Source organism: Zea mays, chromosome 4 (assembly GCF_902167145.1).
Source record: "Zea mays cultivar B73 chromosome 4, Zm-B73-REFERENCE-NAM-5.0, whole genome shotgun sequence".
NCBI lineage: Eukaryota > Viridiplantae > Streptophyta > Magnoliopsida > Poales > Poaceae > Zea > Zea mays.
Window position 1 is genome coordinate 59,094,859 of NC_050099.1, and position 22,620 is coordinate 59,117,478.

The window sequence follows — 22,620 nt, forward strand, 5'->3', positions numbered from 1 at the left end:
TATATATATATATATATATATATATATATATATATATATATATATATATATATATATATATATATAGTTTATCTATTAAGAGCCCTGGGCTCTATATAACTGTGGAGAGCCCAATCATCAAATCTGCAAATCCATTTAAGCCCACGTCCGATCACTTTTTATGCAAGCGAACTGATTTAGCGTAAACGGAAACCTACTTTAGCGTAAACAGAGTAACAGCCGCGAGCCATCGTTCCAGAAAAAACGGCTTAGGCCCACTTTCCACGTGGTCAACCTCTGGTCCAGCCACACCAATTCTATACAACTGAACCACCGCACGGCCCACGAATCCACCATCCACCACCACCCCATCCCCATCAACAACGCAAAAACCTAAACCGCTCTGGTCCATCCAGATCCACAGTCGCCATCGCCCCCACCTCTCGTCGTCGTCTCCGTGCACCACTCGGCCCCCACTGCCGGCCGCGCCTCCCAGCCACCTCGTGCTGCTCTGCCACCCCGCCCATCCTCCACTGCCCCTATGGCTGCCACGGGCGAGCGCTGCCCGAGCAGCCGACCGCCCTTTCCCCGCCGTCTTCAGCTGCCGCGCGCTGCCCCGCCTCCCCGCCAGGCCTCCACTGCCCACTTCTCCAGCGGCTACAGTGGAAGGAAAGGAGAAGGACACCGGGCAGCGGTAGCTGGATCTGGCAAGCACAGGGCCGCACCACCGGTGGCGCCTGGATCCGCGTTGCTTGCAACCGCCCACCCCCAGCAGACCTAATTTAGAATGTTGTGCATCAGTGAGTGTTCATGTTGATTCGTCGTGTTCCAGCTGTGGAGTGGTTTCCAGCACATGGACATGAAGGAGAAGGGCAAAAACTGATCGACAAATGCCCATCGCAACGCAATGCTATCTGGATGGTAAGATCATCAACTCTAAGCCTTTTTTGCCTTTTGGATGCTTGTGTGTTGGGGCCTTAATTTAGAGGTACGATGTCTGTCGATTAACAATTTGATATGATTATCGCCCCTTTTGGTGGAACTTGACATGTCTTGTGTCCCTGAATTCCATAAAACTCTCGGCTGGTTCTTGGCAATTGACGAGTGTCAAGGATTTAGTGGGAACATTCGACCCAACTTTATAAATTAGAACATGTGTCATTTCACTACTCACTAGAGAGGGATTTGGTTTCATGTTCTGTTCCACCCATTAGCTATTTCTTAGGAGACAGGCCAATCACATGGTTTCTATTTGCCCGACATTGGATTTTTAATGCCTTAATTTTTAGTAAATCCAGGCTACGTTATAGTAGTATTACACGAAAAGGCTCTGTTGCACTATGAATCCAAGATCAATGCATAAAAAAGATGCACTGTATATAAATAAAAAATACCAACATAGCAATGTCATATTGCATAAACACATATCCAAATGGTATTTTGCTCGGTTCAGATACAGTCAGTGGCGTAGTTCAATGTTTGATTTCCCATGTTTTCTTCTTTGCCAGCCCATAATAAAAATTACAACAACTGTTCTCCAAACTAAACTTTATGATTGAAAATCTAAGCATTCAGCTAGTAATCATGTTATGGCGCTTGGTCTTTTGGTTGTACTTCTTAGCATGAAGTTGAAAGTTGTGCATAAATTTTGGTCGCATATATGAATAGGAACATGTTGGAGATGGAGTAGAGTTGCTGGATGATGATAAGTTTGTGTTGCTATTGTTCAAAAATTCACCAAACTCTACTTCAGTGAGCACATGGATGCGATGAGTAGAGTGCCTCGATGGTAAGGAGACAGGTTAATTACTACGACGTCGATATGGTGTTGCCTATGCACCCTTGTCTCTTGCCGTGCGTTTAGAGATGGTTTCTCATCATATTGGTGGTTGTTGTTCATGTTGCAGGCGAGGCAGGTTCATTGAGACAAGAAGAAACCATGATGGAATCTGGATTTCCCCTCTATCCGATGGAATCCAGATTTGGTGCCAGTCTGTTTTCCTGTGATTTTGGGATACCAGCCTAATTCCCCTTCATGGAGGGTATGTGTTGCTGTTGGTCGGCACACTGGAATGGAACAGATATAGGCAGAACCTTTAGGTAAGTTCCTCGGCATTACTTATAACTGCTAAGGGATTCATTTTAACACTATAATTGGATAGTAGACAGTGATGTCTGTCAAGTGCTAAATGATTTTATGTCAATAAAGTTCCATCAGTTTATTAAATCACTTATGAAAAACATGCATATATAACAATTCATTAGTAGGTAAAATTATTTCATTAGTAGCCGAAACTACTCGTTTTTGTAGGTAAAATTATTTCTATTGAAGCTACTATATTACATGTGAGCTAACAGAATTGGTGATTCATTGAACAATGCTTGGTTGTGATCAAAACTACTCGTTTTTGTTTCTGATTCATGATTTTTTCCGTTCTTTATTGCAGCTGTGAAGGCCTGTGACTGAGGTCATTTCATGCAACTAACAATTCTGGTGACGACTATCCAATCTTAGGACACAACATGCAACAATTAGACGTATCTATCATGATCCTTCTATAATTTAACGATCCTTATATAGTTTAACGAGTATTATGTTTTTACTGTAAAGCTTAGAAATACTTATTTTGTTAATGCATAGAAAATCAAGGACAAGAATGTAGAGCTTTTATGAAAGTCAAAATGGACATCGATGATTTAATCTAAAACTTGTACCCATTTACGCTGTATTAGTTCATATTTTATGTTGAAATCCGTTCGAGACAGAACCTGTGCATGCTCGACCAGTGATTTTCACGTCGTAATTCGACCCTCATTCGTCGTTACGAAACAGATTGACGATTTACGCTAAAGTTTTTACTCATTTACATAGTTTTAGTTCACGGTTTACGTCGAAATCTGCGCGATGTACAAAATGCGCGCGCGAACGGACGCTCCCGATTTTCACGCCATAATTTAGGCCTCATTTGCCATTACGAAATAGATCGACGATTTACGCTAAAATTCATACTCATTTACGCTATTTCGGTTCATGTTTTACACCAAAATTTGCTTGAGCCAGAACCCGTGCACGATCGTACGCTCGCGACTTTCACGCCATAATTTTCGGGCCCCATTCGCCGTTAGGAAACAGATCTACGATTTACGCTAAAATTCATACTCATTTACGCTGTTTCGGTTCATGTTTTACGCCAAAATCTGCCTGAGCTAGAACCCGCGCACGATCGTACGCTCGCGATTTTCACGCCGTAATTTTCGAGCCTCATTCGCCGTTATGAAACAGATCTACGATTTACGCTAAAGTTTGTACTCAATTACGCTGTTTTATATACATATTTATGTCTCGCGTTTCTGCTTACGTGCATGCATGCAATATTTTCGGGAACCTTCAGTTATGGTTCGTGATTTTATCGCGTATACCTTTTACGCTAAAATACAAACGCGTTTACGTTTTGTTGGCTTATGATTTACGCTGTGGTTCGACCAGACCAGGAAACCGACGAGCAAACCTACGCGCTACCCGGGTCCGTCTAATTGGCTGGGGCTTCCCGGTCCTAATGGAAGCCTTGGGCTTCCATTAGTTCGTATATATATATATATATATATATATATATATATATATATATATATATATATATATATATATATATATATATAGATGTTTAGATTAAAGAACAGTAACAAACCAAGGTTGATTATTACATTTCAGGAACCAATGAACGGTACAGTTAAACAGGCGCAATACTTAGACTAGTAACAAATTTAACCAAATGATTTCTGGCCTCAAGTGCAGATGCATTCAAGCTGGGTGAACAACAAAACAAACTATAAATTATCCAATAAACTGCCACAAGTAAACGGCATTGGGTAAAAAAAACTGCCTTGATTTAGTGCTAACTCATTCAAGAATGGCAAATGCAGCAACACCTCTACTCTATGCACACTCTCCCACTGTTCATGTAAGCGAACTTGCAAATCTCCGCAAAAAAATCATCAGCGGCACCGTGGCAATTCTTCATCTGCGAGATCCTAATGACCATCCTTCTTAGCCTCACGCTGTACCTGACAAGGGACTCGAGGGTGTCCAGCTTCTGCTCAGCATTCAGGGGTGACCGCACGGTGACCAGCACGTGCTCCAAGAAAGGAATCACGAACCTTGAATCCAACTGCATTGACGAAACGAAGTTAGCTAGGCCATACACCAGCTACAAGTTCAAAAGATAAATATTGCTAACATAGATGTGGTATGGTATGGCATGGCTTACCTTCTTCAGGCTGTTCTTCTGACACAGCGCCGCGAACATGGCGCCGTGGATCTCGAACTTGTGAAGCTTCGGGTGGCTGTTGAAGAATTCCACGAGGTCGAGCTCCGGGAATGGCTGCAGCGTGTCATAATCACCACAGAACTCAACCTTCATCACCAGGTGCTTCACCTCGCCAGCGCACTGCAGCACCGAGCTGATGGCGCCCCAGCTCCACTGGACGCCGCGCAGCGAGAGATGGTCCAACTCCGGGAGCTTCCCCATCTCCACATGATACACACTACCTAAAATATCCAATTTTTGAATAGTAACTATCAGGCAATGTGATACGGACCAAAATCTGTTTCTGCGGGGGGACGCAAAGAGACCTGCGGACCGTACCAGTGTTCTTGGAGATTGTGAGATGTTTGAGACGGTTGCCACCTTGCAGATAGATCAATGAGAAGCCCTGGACCTCAAGGGACGAGACGCGCGGCGCGGCAAACCTGAGAGAAGTGTTGCCGGAGCCGACGAAATCGAGCCGGCACCGCTCGAGATGGGCGAGCGAGATGACTGCCTCTCCGGCGCACTCGCACCCGAGCAGCGCGAGATCGGTGAGATTGGGACAGGCGGCGACGGCGCCGTTGACCGCGGCGTCTTCCAGCACGGCGCCGACGACCTCCAGCACGCGGAGCCGCTCCATCTGGCCCCACGCGGGCGCGCGCGTCATCCTGAGCGCCCACAGCCTGAGCTCCTCGAGGCTCGTGGCCACCCCGATGGAGTCCAGGTGGCCCGACTTGTCGTCGGCGGCGGATTCCACGCGCAGCTCGAGCACGCGCAGCGTGGCGGCCCGCGCCGCGAGCCAGTGCGGGAGCAGGGACGCGGAGAAGGGGCAGTACACTACGAGCTCCTCGAGGCGCGCGGCGGCATCGACCATCCGACCGATGACATCGTCGGCCGCGGCCACGGCTGACGCCGGTCCGACGCCGACGGACTCAAAGGCGCCACGCGGGAAATAGAGCGACGGAAGGAAGGGCATGCAGTCGCGCCAGCAGCGGGCGACGGCGGCGCAGGCGGCCACGTCACGGGCGTTGCTGAGCTGCGAGAGTATGTGCTGCACGACGCCATCCGGGAGTGCGTCCATACCGCCGTCGCACCGCACGCGTATCTCTGGAGACTTGCCGGAGCGGCGAGTGGCGGCCGAGAATGGGGGTTGGTGTGCGTGGATTGGATGAGTCAGGGAAGCGTGCGCGATTCGTTTGATGCTCGAACGGAGATGGGGTTCAAAATTTAAAAGGAGCGAGGGGAGGAGCCCTGGCCGCGCGGCGTGGGTGGTTTTGGATTTCCAAATTATGGCGACCACTGCCGAAGGGATTCCGGGGGATTTCTCTGGGCATGTGAAATTCGAATTTCGAAACATTGGAATGGTGGGGAGGTTTCGTCCTTCCCTTTTCGAGTTGGCGCGTGCCGCTTGGCGGCGCGGGGCGCGTGCGCATTGTTTTACACCGCCCCGCGGGCAGGGTGGCGTTGAGACGGCAATGGGTCCAAAGGCCTGTTTGGACCCTAACCTCTGGCGCCACACCTCACCTAAGCTGCGGCGGTCGATTCGGCCGCCACAGCTGCGGCACGCCAAGTGTGGCGCGGTGTGGGATCGGCGGTGGTGATCCAAACAGGCCCTAAATGTTCGATTCCTAGCGAGAAATTCTTCTATTTTGGGATGAAAATAAGGAAGTTTATGTCTCATGGAGATATAATTGGAAAAAAATCTTCTCTGATAGTAAACAGGGATTTTTCTCATGTTCTCTGTCAGGACCCGTTAAACTTATATGTCTAGATATTTTTGTTAATAGTCAGGGCTAGTTTGAGAAGTCCAATTTTTTAAGGTAAAATAAATTACTTTTCCTCGAAAAAATAAAAATCCCTTAGAAAATGGTTCCCAAACTAGCTCTTAATGAGGAAAAATAAATAATTATATTATCAAAAGATTATTTGTTGTACAAATGTGTTAATTTTGATGTATACATAATATTTTTTTTACATATAACAATGTGTATAAGTGACAATGTTTTACATTGATAACAAAGTACGTTCTAATTATAATTTAAGCGGGGCGGGGATCTCGTCGGAGATTTTTTCCCACGGGGAACGGGATGGGGAAGAAATGTCATCCGCAAGCGTTCGTGAGGATCTCCGCATGAAAAAAAGAATCGTTGGAGGATGGGGATGGGAGCTATTCCCCGACTGGGAATTCCTTGTTGAGGGTTGTGGAGGATGGGTATCGCTGTGTGGCCACGACCCACTATGATTCGTGGGCTGAACGACTGGGCTTCACAAGCTATCAGTCGAGCGCGACTAGACGCAGGTATTGTAGACTTGTTCTCAAATGGTATAAATCAAGAACAAGGCAACACAATTATTAATAGTTAAAGACCTTCGTCCTTCAAAGCATTATTTCCTTTCGGATATAATAAACTTCAGACGAAGGTCGTGGAGGACATACCTTCCTCATTTCAGCATATAAATGTAAACGTAAATGAGAAAATAAAGGAACACAAAGGAATAAAGATAATCATGATTATGTATCAATAATCTATTTATTTTTGTATTCTATAAATACGAACGAACATCAATAATATTCACATTACATTGGTACCTTCGGTTTGCCAAAAGGTGAGGGTGCGAGAATGACGTGAGAGAGATTACAACCCAGCGTGAACAGTACGGTGTTACTGTTCATTTATTTATAAGCACGGGACGCAACCCGGACAAGATTACATTCATGCCCCTGACATCTACTCTTAATCATAATGCAAGTTATCAAGGACTAAGTAGTCTTTTCCCCCTTAGGTCAATTTCGTCCTTCATCTTTGCTAACATAACAAGACGAAGCTCCTTTAGCCATAGTTTCGCGTCCATCCATGTCACCTTCGGGTTGTATCTTCATATCGCACACGCCTTTACCATGAGAAAAACTTCATCCCAAAGTTGAAGCCTCCTGTAACAGTGTATGTCATACTGAACACATATGGTTAGTCACGTTTTTAGGACCTTCGGAAGGGGAAGGCCCCCAACAGTGACCCCTCGCAGTATTAATTTGTTTCTGTGTAACAAATTTAGACTTCGATGTGAATGAAGGCCTTTAGCCGAAGGTCCGAAAAACACCTTCCCTTCGCTAGAATAGCGAAAGACACTGACATATAGGACCCACCAAATCGTGAGGCGCTACGCATATAAATAGGGACTCGCATTGAGAGCATTTACTGCGCCATTTTAGCTGCTTACACTGTGTTCGTCATTCTAAATTTTCTTGCTCTTCCGGGTTTTGATTGAATTTTAAGCTTCGGCATGTCAACAAGACTTGATGGCTGACGAGAAGAAGACTGACGACCCAGCTCTTTTCGAGTTTTACAAAGCTATGGAAGAGACCAACGCAGAAAAGATTGCTCGTGAGACACTTGCTGGAATATCTGAAAGTTTCAGTGACAATGAAGATTTTGACATAGAGAGTGGGAATGAAGGTGCCGAAGATCGACCCTGGCGACCGAGTCATACTATCTTCGGGAGATCAACCATCAAACAAAGTCAAATTGATGCAATGAAGGGAAGGTACTTCCGTGATATTTCTATTGTGAGGGCTAGGGAGATAGCAATGCCCCTTTGCCCGAAGCTGACGAAGTAGTCATTTACAGAAGCTTCATGAAAGCGGGACTTCGGTTCCCTTTAGATAAATTGTTAGTTGAAGTTTTGAAGACTTTTGAAATATTCCTTCATCAACTCACCCGAGGCTATTGTCAGAATGGAGATTTTTATTTGGGCCATGACGAGCTAGGGGTTAGAACCAAATGCAAGATGTTTTGCAATATTCACAAACTGTCATACGAGACGAAGGCCACTGGCAAAGAACAATATCACAATAATTTTGGTTGCTACAGCTTCGTGTCTCGCTCTGATGTGAGCTATCCAGTTCCAACATTTCGAAAGAGGTGGCCAGGGGCCTGGATGCAAGAGTAGTTTTATGTGAAAAACAATTTGGTCGAAAGAGAAGATATTAAGGGTATCATTCAATGCCCTATATGGTCTCGCTTCAGCATCAGGAGGCCGTCTCTTGCCCTTGGGAATGACGTACAAGCGTGCCAAGCTGCTTATAACACATTTTGCACTCACATTGGCACCAGGGACTTAGTCTAGGAGCACATTGCTTATAGAGTGTGGCCTCTTGCAAGCGGCTGGGAGATGCCGAATGAAGCTGCTTCTGGGTCCAGCCAGGATGGTTTAGTTTACCTGAAGTACACCTTTAGGTACAGAAATCAATTCGATGAGCCAAACGATGACTGGCTAGATTGCACTGAGGCAACTAGTGACGAGTTGCTTGGTGCCTACACGAGGGCCGAGGATGATGCCATGACAGTGGCCTTCGGAGGGCGAGGCAAAAAGAGATTAAACAGGGTTTTTGATGTCATTGGTTTTGTGTATCCATACTATTGTTATACCTCGTGAAAGCAGGGAAAGAAAAGAAAGGTTGCTGCTTCGGCCATCTCTACCACGCCGAAGGTGAAAAAGGTTAAAGTTTTGACACAACGGCCTAGACACATTGAAACGGCCATAATGCCGAAGCTTTCTGAAGGGTCCTCTTCTGCTTCTGGGTCAGACTGCCCTGCTCTTGCTGAAGCCAAGGGAGAGTCGGCCAAAGTGTCGAAACCGAAGGTAACAACGAAGCAGCAGAAAATTGAGACGGCCGAGGTGCCGAAGCGTCCTGCCGAAGCTAGGGAAAACGGCCGAAGAACCAAAATTAGGGAAATCGGCAGAGCGACCAAAAACTCTAAGCTCGCCGCAAGAGTTGGAGCTGCCAAAGGTGTCAAAAATTCCTGCAATAACGCCAAAAAGGAGGAGAATGGTCAACGTACTGGACGCTGTTATGGAATCTTCAAAGTACAAACTCCTGCTTCAGTGCCTGATAGAAAGGGTGAAATCCCAAAGAAATCTGGGGAAGCTGGCATAACACTAGATACTGCCGAAGCTGGTCCATCATCTCTTATTGAGGCATATTCTTTACGAGCTATTCCTCTGACCTTGGAAAAAGAAAGTGCGCCCAAGAAAGTTAAGTCTCCTGCTCTCGAAGTGCCTGCTGAAGAGCTGGAATTTATCGTGCGACATGCTTCGGGGAAGCAGCTGTCGAAAGAGCAGATTGCTGAAGCTAAACAATACGCCAAGGATCTAAAGTACCCAGAGAGATCCTTGGTATACAACGACACTGATGAAGACGACTTTTTATATTGCCTTCCAGACAATAAGGAGATATCTGTCTGCCGGGAGATGGCAGATAGTATAGGATATCCGAAGCTTGAGCTCGGCCTGTCTGTAATGTCGAAGGATCAACTTGCCATCAGCCTTGCCTATAACAGTCTGAAGGTGAGAATGTTTTAGCTTATAAACAGATTATTTTTTGTATCTTTTCTTATTATTGTGTGTTGATCCTTCATTTTTTGTAGGGCTTAATCCTAAGTAAGGCTTTAAGGGCACAAAAGAACGCAGAAGATGAAAGCTGCCAAATAGCCCTTGGGAACCATCAGTCTGAAGTTATTACGCTAAGGAATGAAGCCCTTAAAAAAGAGATAGAATACTGCTTTCCTTAGTGGGTAGGCTGAAGAGCAGCGAAGCGAAACTTAATGCACAATCCGAAGCTCACAAAGCCGAACTCAAAGACCTAAGGAAAAAGCTTGCCGAAATGAATGAAGATTTTGAAGTTGCAAAGGCAAAGCAAGAAATAAGTGAATGGACAAGTTCGAGGTTGCAAAAGAATGTGGAGGAGCTTCGTGAATCCAAGGAGAGATGCTATGAAAAATCCTTGGATTGCGCAAAGAAACTGAAAGACAGTTTTGCAAAGGTGGGTGCATACTCATCGGAGCAAAAATTTATTCAAAATGATCCCGAAGGAGTCATTCAATGGATCGGCGAAGAGGTTGAAGATTTTGAAGAAATACTTAGCGACCGTGGGGATTTTTGTGCCTTTGCCGGTGGCCGAGGGGTTGCAGCAGTTTTGGAGAAAATTGGCTGTGAACATGTTAAAGCTGCAGCCCAGGCAGAAGCGATCTTCTCCATAGACGATACGAAGGAACCTTCAGCCGAAGCTACTCTGATGGGCGAGAAATTCTATTCCGATGTTTGGATGAAGGGCGACCGTGAGATAGCCGATGAAGCAATAAAGAAGAGTGAAAAAGAATCCCACGATGCCCGAGTAGAGGCAAAGGAAGCTGAAGAAGCTGTTGAACGTGCATTGATTATAGGTACCTCTATTTAATGCCCTTTTGCTTTATTATTCGTTTCTAGCTTCGAACCCTTATTATCATATACTTTGCTGCAACCGGCCTTTCGCCACCACTGGAGCCATTCAATCCTGAGGCTGACCCCGTCTTGAAAGAAGCTTTGGATGTGATGAAGGTCGCCAATACAATCATTGACAAAGTTGTTGACAGGCTACTAAATGAAGCTACCGAAAGAGTACTAAAAGAAGACTAGATTCTTGTTAACTAGGAACTGTAATATTTATGTATGGGTCAAACATCAGATATTTATATATATATATATATATGAATGTATTGAGTTTCTTTGTGATGTATGAAATTCGTGTACATACCATTTTCAGCCTTCGGCAAAAAAACACCTTCCCTTCTTTTCATGCTTCGCAAAGAATAAAAACTTCTTCTATGCCACAGCTGTTGTTCAATATCACTGTTGACGAAGATTTCCTTGGTGTGTAACTGTTGTGTAAATTTATGTCTGCCGAAGGTATACTTCGTGCTTCAACACATTGTTTCATAATCCACATATCTTCGTAGGATCATTTTTCCTTTCCACAATTTTTTGACAATGCCATATGATGTATGATGTAATGCTATGCAAAATGATGTTATGGTATGATGCAACATGATGTTTATGCCGACAACCCACACCCACACAAGAACACACCCAGACTCTGCATTCCCTTAGGAACGACTTTGGAGTCTCTTCACCCTTTACTTAGGTGGTATTTCAGCTCTGCATCCCCTTAGGAACGACTTTGGAGCTAAGCTCTACACTCCCTTAGGAATGACTTTTGAGCTTCTTCACCTCTGATTTAGGTGGTATTTAAGCTCTGCATCCCCTTAGGAACGACTTTGGAGCTTCTTCACATTTTATTTAGGTGGTATCTTAGCTCTGCATTCCCTTAGGAACAACATTGGAGCTTTGGAACTTACTCTGCACTCCCTTAAGAAAGACTTTGTAGCTTCGGAGCTTACCCTGCGCTCCCTTGGAAACAACTTCCACAATTGATGATGTAACCAAAGTATTATTATTACATCAAATTGGATATTAATTCTTCCTAAATTGCCTTTCTTGCAAGAAAATATAAAGGTAGAAAAATTAAGATACATCAGATCAAGATATTCTTTAATCGAACCACTGTAGCCTCTAGTAAATGTGCTTTGATTCAGGCATAGTGTTGTTGACTGTGCGAGATTCGGACTCCTCCCGAAGGTCGTGTTGTTGCTGAGCGTGACGGTGCCCTTCTGGCTGCTGACTGTGAACCAAGACATGTGCTAGCGGTGGTGGTGGTGGCAACTAGGCCCAAGAAGCTTGAGAATGGCTTGTCAAAGCAACAGAGGTCGTAGGCTGTTGGTTGCCTACATACTCCAGGACATAAGGAGAGTAGCACGAAGCAGTGTGGAGGACTTGCTTCGACTGACTCTGTCGCGCTTCAGCTTCAGCAATTTCCTTCTGCTTCTGAATTGTAACCTGTCATGTCCTTGTTGTGTGGCCCTTGTCCTCGCCACCAAAAAGGCAGTACAACTTTCGGGATTGATTGCCAAACCTTCCTCCACTAAAACTTCTTCCTCCTCTACCTCCCGGAGCTGGTGGTATGAAAGAAGTCTGTTGCATGCTTGAAGACTGAGAACTATGATGGCTATGCTGAGCATTGCTGGCCCTTTCATCGTTGGTATTGGAGTTGTGAATTGATCAGACATGCCTGGGGTGAAGTTTTCCTCTGAAGCCCCTGGTCATCTTAGAAAACATGTAGGCCTCCTCCCTTCTTTGGCGAAAATCATTGTCAGCCCGGATGTACTCATCCATCTTCTGAAGAAGCTTCTCCAGAGTTTGTGGAGGCTTCCTGGCAAAATATTGAGCTGTAGGTCCTGGCCGAAGCCCCTTGATCATGGCCTCAATGACAATTTCATTGGGCACTGCGGGCGCTTGTGCTCTTAAGCGCAAAAACCTTCGGACATACGGCTGAAGGTATTCCTCATGGTCCTGCGTACATTGAAACAAGGCTTGAGCTGTGACTGGCTTCGTTTGAAAGCCTTGGAAACTGTTGACCAGCATGTTCTTGAGCTTCTGCCACGACGTAATTGTCTCTGGCCGGAGAGAAGAGTACCAAGTTTGGGCCACACTTCGAACTACCATGACGAAGGATTTTGCCATGACGCCAGCATTACCCCCATACGAAGATATTGTTGCTTTGTAACTCATCAAGAGTTGCTTTAGATCTGAGTGCCCATTATACATGGGCAACTGAGGTGGCTGTAGGATTGTGGCCATGTGATAGCCTGCAATTCTGCTGCCAGAGGAGAAGCATCATCAAAGGTAAAACTACCATGATGAAAGTCATCATACCATTCATCTTCGTTGAATGAGCTCTCCTAACGAAGCTCCCTGTGCTGAGGCCTTCGGTCATGGTCATCTTGGGTAAGATGACGCATTTCTTTAGCGGATTTGTCGATCTTCTTCTGAAGGTCGGCCAGCCGGGCCATCTTCTCCTTTTTCCTTTGCACCTGCTGATGAATGACTTCCAGGTCCCTGATCTCCTGGTCCAGCTCCTCCTCCTGAAGTGTTGGGCTGGTAGCCTTTCTCTTCTAGCTTCTGGCTTCTCGGAGAGAGAGCATCTCCTGGTTTGTGTCCAATGGCTGCAGTGCAGCCCCTGACGCTGTTGTTTTCTTCGGCGGCATGACGAAGGTTGATCCTTTGTCGAAGGTTGTGGAAGTGAGTACACCGGAGGTGGGCGCCAATGTTGTTGACTTGTTCTCAAATGCTATAAATCAAGAACAAGGCAACACAATTGTTAATGGTTAAAGACCTTCGTCCTTCGAAGCATTATTTCCTTTCGGATATAATAAACTTCAGACGAAGGTCGTGGAGGACAAACCTTCCTCATTTGAGCATATAAATGTAAACGTAAATGAGAAAATAAAGGAACACAAAGGAATAAAGATAATCATGATTATGTATCAATAATCTATTTATTCTTGTATACCATAAATACGAACGAACATCAATAATATTCACATTACATTGGTACCTTCAGTTTGCCAGAAGGTGAGGGTGCGAGAATGACGCGAGAGAGATTACAATCCAGTGTGAACAGTACGGTGTTACTGTTCATCTATTTATAGGCACGGGATGCAACCCGGACAAGATTACATTCATGCCCATGACATCTACTCTTAATCATAATGCAAGTTATCAAGGACTAAGTAGTATTTTCCCCCTTAGGTCGGTTTTGTCCTTCATCTTTGCTATCATACCATGTCGAAGCTCCTTTAGACATAGTTTCGGCGTCCATCCATATCACCTTCGGGTTGTATCTTCATATCGCACAAGCCTTTACCATGAGAAAATCTTCATCCCAAAGCTGAAGCCTCCTGTAACAGTCTATGTCATACTGAAAACATATGGTTAGTCACGTTTTTGAGGACCTTCGGAAGGGGAAGGCCCCCAAAAGCTGGCAGGACTACGGTTACATGGACGCCAATGCTCACGGACTAGATCCTAAGGACGCGCTGACTTCCATAGAGACTAGAGTCAATTCGGACATGCTACAGACGTGTGATGTGGCACGTGTGACTCGGCTCTCGCATCGACATAAGGAGAAAGAACTACCCTACGATAAAACAACGCACCTCAGGAGGAAGAGTCGTCTTCTAGCTCCAGAACTCTCTGTAATCGTATCCACCGAGCAATACAATTACCCAAGCACACAAAGACGCAGGGCATTATGTGTTTCAGTGGCCCAAACTTGTATAATCTTTTGCGTTCCGTCGTGCCCTGCACGAACCATCAAGCTGCAATCGACTTCATCGTCCTCACAAAAGCACTACGCGGTATATCCTGTAGTGCGCCGTTGGTACCAAACTCCAAAGATGACATGCCAGTAGAAAAGTACTTTATCGGATTCGAACCGATGACTTCTGTCTTACCAAGGCATTATTCTACCACTAAGCGAAAAGCCCTTTATCGGATTTGAACCGATGACTTATGCCTTACCATGGCATTACTCTACCACTGAGTTAAAAGGGCTTTTTATTCAATAATTAGCCACTTTCATTTACCATTATGGGTCTACTACATAATGTACATATTACATGTATATATTAATGTACATAATATATGTATATATAGAGATATGTAGAGATTTTCTTTTCTATATATCGAGATCGAGATATCGAAGTTTATTTATGGCGAGGTTTAAAATCTTGAGAAAATGGTAGGGGTTGATACGCCGATCCAAGACAGCTCCATGACAATCATCTTTAGCACCATCGTCCACTTCATCGTCGGGGAGGTTTTGCACTTCTGATCCCTTTCCAGCATCGTGGGCCATAATGGTGTCCTACACCTCGTAGCAAACATAGGGAAGGAGGCCTAGAGGTCTCGCACTGCCAACTTGCCCAGGAAGAAACCTTCGACGAGGCCCAAGGAAACCCCCACGACAATCGTGCCTAAACCCCAAGCAGTTACAACGCGAGTCGCGCTGGCTCATGCCCGGGCACAAGGGCCCATGTTCATCATCACGCCGCGTAGGACTTTCGTCGTGTCGGTTGGACGCATAGCTGCACTATCACCTACGTATCAGCCACACGCCACGGTTACTCCAACACGACGAACCCCATTACTCACCTCCTCGACCCGGGTTTGGAATCAGATCAGTTGGAGGAGGAAAAGGGGTGAGGGCCCTATCGTCTTCAAGAGCCACAAGATTAGGGATGGCAGTTGGACCCGTGGGTATGGATACCCGCGGGTTTCGTACCCACCGGATATGGATACGGGTACAAAAACTCACCCGTGGGTCCTATCGGGTCGGATACCCGAAATACATCGAGTCGGGTATGGGTAAAATACTTTACCCACAGGTATCCAGTGGATACCCGAAATATCAATATACCTCTTTAAATATGCTACATCCACTAAAAATGTGCTACATTCACTAGAAAAACTCACTCGCATGTGTTGTTGATTAATGAATAATAATTTGTGTTGTGTTAACAGTCAACTGTAATATAATCGAGACCAATGAGACATTGACAATGTTATAACTGTCAGCTGTCATGAACTCATTAAGATTTTATTCTCTGTACTCAAATTTAAAATTATTGGATGTGATAATTATGAGTTGAAATATTGTATCGACGTGTAGCCAAATATAGTCATTCTCGTGTTGCATTGGTGCTTAGATGTAAACTAAAATATTTTATGCATTTATTATAACACTGACCGAACGTTATTTAGTCTACAATAACATATCCACTGGATACCCGATACCCGGTGGATACCCGATGGGCATGGGTACGGGTACAGATTCTCGCCCGATTGGCTTGGTGGGTATGAATATTTGTAGAAGTCTCGGGTACAATTTTGGGTCGGGTATTATTATACCCGAACAAAACCCAACCCGCTGCCATCCCTACACAAGATGCAGTTGACTGATGCCGTAGTTACTCAGCATGTAGATGTGATCACCAAGTTGGTGGAGGCAGATCCTCCCCTCTACTACCTGACGTCCTCTTCATCAATAGAGGAGTAATGATGATCCCATTTATGACGACGAGCCAACTGTGCAGGGGGACGGTCCCCCATAGTGTGAGGCACATCTCCGTCGATATTGGTGCCGCAATGTCCAGCGTCACCACACAGTCGGGGAACAGGACCCAACTCAGCTATTTTGCGAGATGAGGCATTTGAGGTAGGTGAGTCCCTAGACAAGCGGGGACTCCGTGTGTAAAGGAACACTTGCCTCTAGAGCCGCTGCGCTGCTTATGAGCGCGAGCGTGAGATGGCTGAGCGCAACGCCAAGCTCCCGTGTGACCATCTACCTCACCCCCGCAATCTATAGTCCGAGTTTGCTCGAACCATGCAGAGTCTGAGCCAGATCGGTGGAGTACTAGCTCGGATCACCAACGATATACCTTGCACGCTCGACATAGAGGGTTACCGACAAATCCTCACTCGGACGGCAAATCATCTCCTTCTGTCGACCTATCCAGAGGGTGACCTACGCTAGTTCATCAACAACTACCATGACGTGTGGCGCAACATAGAGGTGTCGCGTGCACAACAACATGAATAAGAGCTGAGTGTAACACCCCAGGTGTTTATCGTCTGCTCGACCATTAGTGCGGACGTTAACACGTGATAGCTGTGAATGTAAAGGTCACTAATTTTTAATCAACCTCGTTTATCACGATTTTGATATCGTGTCTGCCTCCGTCTGTCTAAATTTTTCCAAATCTATTTCTTTAAAATTCAGCCTTTGGTAATCTTTGGAACATCGAATCCAGTATCGTTTGGGCTGAGCCCTCGACGTCTTAACCAAACTATAATCTTTGAAATCAAATCTGGTTCTTTAAACTTCGTTTAAAATTCTTTCACGCTTGCGTTGCACGTGTCTCTCTGTGGCCTGCCATCGTAGCGCGTGGCAGGTGCTAACCGGTATCCGGACAGAGCACAGCCTCTCGCCCACGCGAACGTTGCGTGGCGTCGCTTCCGAATGGATCACAAATTTCGATGTTGTATCGATCTCGCGTATTTATTTCGCGAAATGTCAAGTCTGGGGTCTATTTAAAATTATGGATTAAGGGAACATTAATTTGGAATCCTGACCCACTCTTGTGATTGTTGTCCTAAACAAATTTTATTAGAAACTCGACGACAACAATATTGATGCAAAATTAAAACGGACCGAGATAACTAGAACCGAACTGAGTACTCGTAATTAATATGTTTCACTATCTACAACTGTGGAAATTTGTCTGGTCCCGAAAATACCTCCCATTGTAAGCGCAGTCCAAAAACATCAAAATTTATATTATTTTGATGGGTCTGTTTGCATCTCATTTGGATTCAAATCCTAGAACTAAATTACCTATAAGTTCTTTTGTGAAATGTTGGAGAAGGGAAAATCTGAATTTTTCTCTTATCTTCTCCACCGCTCAAGCTCCTCTACTCCTTATCCACGCGGCCCATTATTTCCTAGAAGCTACGGACGTCATTTCTCCTTCATCCTCATCTCTTCCTCAAGCTCTAGCCGAACTCCCTCACGCCATCCTCTTTCCTGGTGTTCATCCCTGCGGCAACCACCACTTAGGCGCTCCTCTCCCTGCCCCTCCCATGGCGGCTCCCCCTAGATCCCTCCCTGCGCGGACCCTCTCCCGTGGATGGTGTCGCCCCTTCCTGCAGCACGTCGTGCTCCCTCCCCTGGCGCCCTAGTCCCCAACGACGGAAATGCCGATGCTGCTCCACCAGCCGCTACTGCTCCTGAACGCCAGTGCCGACCACCATCTCCCATGGCGCAGGAGCTCCCCAATCTCCTCTTGCCAGGGCGCCGTCGCTGAGCTCGCCCTGCCCCAGCCATGGACGTCGTCGGGCCACCCGTCTCCTATCTCCCCTCGCCCTCATCCTCTAGCTGCTGCCCCTTCCTATTCCTGGTGGCTGAGTCTTATTCCATGGATGCTGGCCGTGCTGCCCTCCTTGGTGCTCACCTCTGCCCCCTGCGTTGGATGGCCTGTTGCTCCTGCCCTAGGTTTGTCAAGCACTAACTCTACTCCATCTATCCCTGCTCGAATCTTGCTGATTGGCCCTGTGCAGATTATCCTCGTGCCCGGCCACGGTACAACAACAACAACCATGAAACCCCATCTTGTCGCGCCCTCTATGTGTTCGATGAAATACCGCAGCGAGCTCCAACTCGATCTGCACAGCCCTTGCGCGACGTCACAAACTCCGGTGAAACCTCGCTGCCCTTGCTGCTCTTGAGTTCCTTGTGTTTGATAAAATTTTAAAACTAGTATATGTCGTTGCTTGCAGCTCGTTGTCGATGTCGTGCTTCGTGCATCGCGTGTTCGACGAAAATCCCAAGTCCATGACAGCACATGCACAACTCAAATCCGATTGGCCAGGTTGTTTGATGTGTATTTTACTCATTTGATTTAGTTGATGATGTGTTTGTATGTGTGGGGTGATGAGAAAAATAAAGGAGATGCGTCGTTCGGTAGTAAGGATTAAGTTAAAATGTAGTTTATGGTGTGAAGAGTGTGTCGATAAATATGTATGCCATTGAGTGGTTAAATGTTGTGTTGATCGGCTAGAGGTCCTATACAAGTGTCGTCGCTGTCCAAAAATTTATTTGGAAGCAAGTAGTGTCGATGCTTCGATTTCGGTTGAAGTCGGAGAATAATTCGAGGAGGTATATATGCGAGTACTTTAAGTTCTTAGGTGTTCAAGTTGTACTGTAGAGTTCTATGCTATATGTTGTTTATTTAGGCGTCAAGCAAGTTAATCTAATAAGATGATTTAGAGAACGAGTCAAATAATGTGTAGGAGCTAAGTATGAATTAAAACAAGATAGTTGATATTTTGGACTGCATGTACTGTTTTTGCCGTGCTGATTGTTTAATGAACTAAACTATATTTTCTGTAGAAATGTCATACATAAATGTTGGAGATAACTTCATTATCTCGCTTGTGTTAAAATTTGACAGACATAGGTCTAATAGTTTAGGAGTTATGAATTTTCCAAGTCCAGTTTCAGAATCTGTTCAAATGCTGTACTGATTTCGAAAATTGCCCTGTTTGAATAAATTAAACTGAGAATCAGCCCTTAGTAATTATAGAAGAAATGTAGTACTTTTCTTAAGCTTTCCAACAAATTTTAGAGCACCCTTTTTGGTGGTCTAGAGACCAAGTTACAGCTGTTTGAACTATAGAGTTTGAATCTGTTCAAATCTGGACAGAGAAGTCTGTTTGTATTAACTGACTTTGATATGTATTGAATTAACATGAAATGTTTATAAATGAATTGTAGACAATTCTACTAGCTTTCTAAAAAGTCTAGGATCACCTTATTTGGATGTCTGAAACTCCAGTTATGAATTTTTGAAGTAAGTAGTCGAATTCTGTCCAAATCTGGACAGAGTTTATGTTTAGTTCTGTTTGACCTTTCTAAAGGTCGAATCTTGTTGTGATGATAATACCAAAGGTGTAGAGGACTTTATAAGCTTTCCAGAAATTTCTAGTTTATCATTTTAGGATGAATATTTTGTGAGTTATGAGCTAAACAAATAGCTGATGTTTTGCTGTCCAAAATCAGCAAGTATTTAAATGATTACTTGGAGTTTCTTTTGTATGGACACCTAGATTTAGTTAGTTCTTGTCTTGATAAATGAAGTTGGGCGGCTAATTTTTAGATCTGCACCTATTATGGCTGTAGTGGATTGAGCTAATTGTATTGGCTAATATAGTGTAACAAAAATCATCAATGGGTTATAAGTGTTTGGTTGTGTTGACTGCCTTGGGCATGTTCTCAATTAGGTTTATTGTCTTCTTTGTTGTAGAATAGAATGGTGACTGTAGTTGACTGGTTTTGTTTTTATAGGTATGATCATGTAACTCAATTATTGATAACCCATAACATAGAATTAGCTTTACCAGTGTTCTTGTGTCCTTATAATTATAAATAATGGGTTGTTCATTAGTGCTAATAATAGTGTTAGTCCGTTGGCAGTGTGCTCTAGTCCATGAGCTTAAGACTTGTGTGTAGTCTTATGATTGCTCGATGCTTGAGTTAGATATACTTAAGTGTAAAAGATGCGCTTATGGTACTTAGTAACATCTTCACATAGTTGATGCTCATGCTCATATGCACTATGCATCTCCAATAGGTACGCTAGACGATTATGTGAATTGGAGGGCATGGATCAGGATGGATCACAAGGTGGCTTTGATGGACCCATCTCGATATGGACGACTTGATCAAGTGTCAGGATTGTTGATGCTCACCAAGCGGATGTCATCTAACCACACTAACCTAGTGTAAGGCAAGCCCCGGTGCATTTGCCATCTCCTTGCTGTTTTTAAACTTTTATCACTTATATGATGCATTAGATGGTAGGAGTTGAATGATTAATCCTTTGTTGCATAACTTCCTTGAACTATTGATTACCATCCTTGATACCTGTTTTAAAAAGCTAGATGTGCTTAGTATGCTCATAGACTAAGAACAAAAATGTTTTGATCTATGAATCATGTTTTTACAAAGAAAAGAGGCTGGAGTGATGAAGGTATCAAAGGCCTTGATGACTTCATCATTTCAGTAGGGTACCTCTGACAGGTACCAGGTTTTCAGAAATAACTTAATATGAGACCAGGCGTTGAGCAGGAAAGGTCGCCCGTATGTGTCGCTTAAGGACCGTTCCGATTGTTGGCCTGCTGATCTAGGACCCTTTAACTGGCCACATGCCTCATCATGGGTAAGCTTAGCCTCGGTTGGACCAATACCAGAAAGGCCGGCCCGCAATGGGAGTGGAGAGATGGCGAGAGTATCGTGTATCCACTTGACAAGAGGCTGGATGGTGGGGTACTGAGCTCTCGGTTGGCGGGGACCTGTTCTGGTCTTGAGAAACCCGTGGGCGAGTTGACATATGCAAGGGTTAAGTGCTACATATGTCGTGTGGTTGGACATCCCCAGCTAGGTATTAATCGATTCGGATCGCCGAACTTCTCGGATATGAAGACTGGATCTTCGACCCTCATCGTAGATAACAAGCGAAACTAAAGATGTTAAAATGAAGCTAGTGTAGGACAAGTGAATGCTCTAGATTAGGCAAATCTAGATTCAGGAAAAGTACTTAATTTGTGAAGTAAAAGTTGGCATAAGGATCCACTACTAGTAATCTTTTCTGCAAAAACGAGTCTTTGAAATTTGATGAGCTTTACCTTGATTCCCAACAAACCAGCATATCCTTGATAGTCTTTTCTTTAGTCGGGTAAATCTTGCTGAGTAATTGCGTACTCAGGGTTTTATTCCCTGTTGTTTTTCAGGTTATAAGTTTGTTCTGTTGTGGATGGTGCTAAGTGCCGGTGGGCTCGGCCTCCATATATAAGTATATCCCATCTTTAGCTTCTTTATTGAGGATTGTCACTTAAGCTAGCATGTATTTTAAAACCTATAAATATTTTATACATTTTAAATTGTAATTCTTTTTGAATCACTTTCTTTTGTAATCACTCCGATAATTGTATAATGTAAACTTATTGTAACATGTAATCATTTTGCAATAAAGAATTTATTTCCGCTGCAAATGTTGGTGTGTGATTTGTGTTTACTTAATCCTGCGATCTTGGCGGTAAGTCGTTTATCCGGGGTCCTCGGGGCACTCGGACAGATCCTGTTAAGTTGTTTGGTGCACATGCATAGCCGTCTGAGGTCTTTGAGACAAGGATAGGTGCATGTGGGCCTAATAACTTGGGAGGTTCTGTGACACTGAGGTGCTAAAAATGGTACGACTAGGACCACAATGCCCCCACTACAGTGAGTTACGGGCCAGGTAGACTCCATTGCTGCTTCGATGAATAGCCCGTCACCATACCACTTGGCTCGGGAGCGGCTGCAGGATCCACAACATCAATCGCCACTCTGAGACTGACACAATGGCCACGCCTGGGGCGAGAACCTAAGAGCTTGGGTTATGTTTGGTGTCTCAGCCTTCACCCCCTTACTACGCGCGATCCAGTGGCCGCCTAACTTCAAGGTCTCCAACACCGACAAGTATGGCCACCTAGGCTACCGAGGCGACGGAGGACGTCATGATGGCGTATCTTCCGATCATGCTAGGGCAAGACGTGCTCCAGTGGCTCTGCCACCTTCCTCGCCACTGTGTCGACAACTGGGACGACTTTTATGACTGGTTTGTAGCTAATTTCCAATCACTCTCTAACAGGCCTACACAACCATGGGACCTCAAATCCATCAGGCGCAAGAATGATGAGTCCCTCCATTCGTTCCTCAAAAGTTTTCAGTCGATGAGGAATCGCATCCCCGACATCAGCAAGCGGCTGTGATCGAGGACTTCTATCGGGGGTCACACAATGAGGTCTTTGTTCGAGCTATCATTCAAAAGGCTCTGAGGACCACCGAACAACTCTTTCACGAGGCTGACATCTACATCACTGCTGATGTAGCGGGCCCACGATCTCATCAACCAACCAAGGCTCAGGCCCTCGAAGAAGGAAGGAGGTCCACAACAAGACTGACGCTAAGCCAAGACACTGAGAGAGGAAGTACATGCCGTGATGATGCCACCAGCTCGGGCACATG

The 22,620-nt window shown here is 45.0% G+C and overlaps 2 protein-coding genes and 1 non-coding gene across 3 annotated transcripts; 1 reads left to right on the plus strand and 2 right to left on the minus strand.

Moving 5' to 3' along the window:
- Positions 1-3,608: 3,608 nt before the first annotated feature.
- Positions 3,609-5,564, minus strand: LOC100277653 (uncharacterized). Its single transcript, NM_001151162.2, has 3 exons — positions 4,623-5,564; positions 4,245-4,525; positions 3,609-4,145 (listed from the first exon to the last, which is right to left on the minus strand). The coding sequence occupies exons 1-3, from the start codon at positions 5,362-5,364 to the stop codon at positions 3,909-3,911; spliced, it is 1,260 nt and encodes a 419-aa protein (NP_001144634.2). The 5' UTR covers positions 5,365-5,564; the 3' UTR covers positions 3,609-3,908.
- Positions 5,565-14,477: 8,913 nt separating this feature from the next.
- Positions 14,478-14,549, minus strand: TRNAT-GGU (transfer RNA threonine (anticodon GGU)). The gene has a single exon. It is a non-coding gene; the product is annotated as a tRNA-Thr (tRNA).
- Positions 14,550-17,750: 3,201 nt separating this feature from the next.
- Positions 17,751-18,735, plus strand: LOC103653287 (uncharacterized). The gene is made up of 3 exons (XM_035967275.1): positions 17,751-18,048; positions 18,114-18,251; positions 18,333-18,735. Exons 1-3 carry the CDS (start codon positions 17,751-17,753, stop codon positions 18,389-18,391), a joined length of 495 nt encoding a protein of 164 aa, XP_035823168.1. The 3' UTR covers positions 18,392-18,735.
- Positions 18,736-22,620: the final 3,885 nt, after the last annotated feature.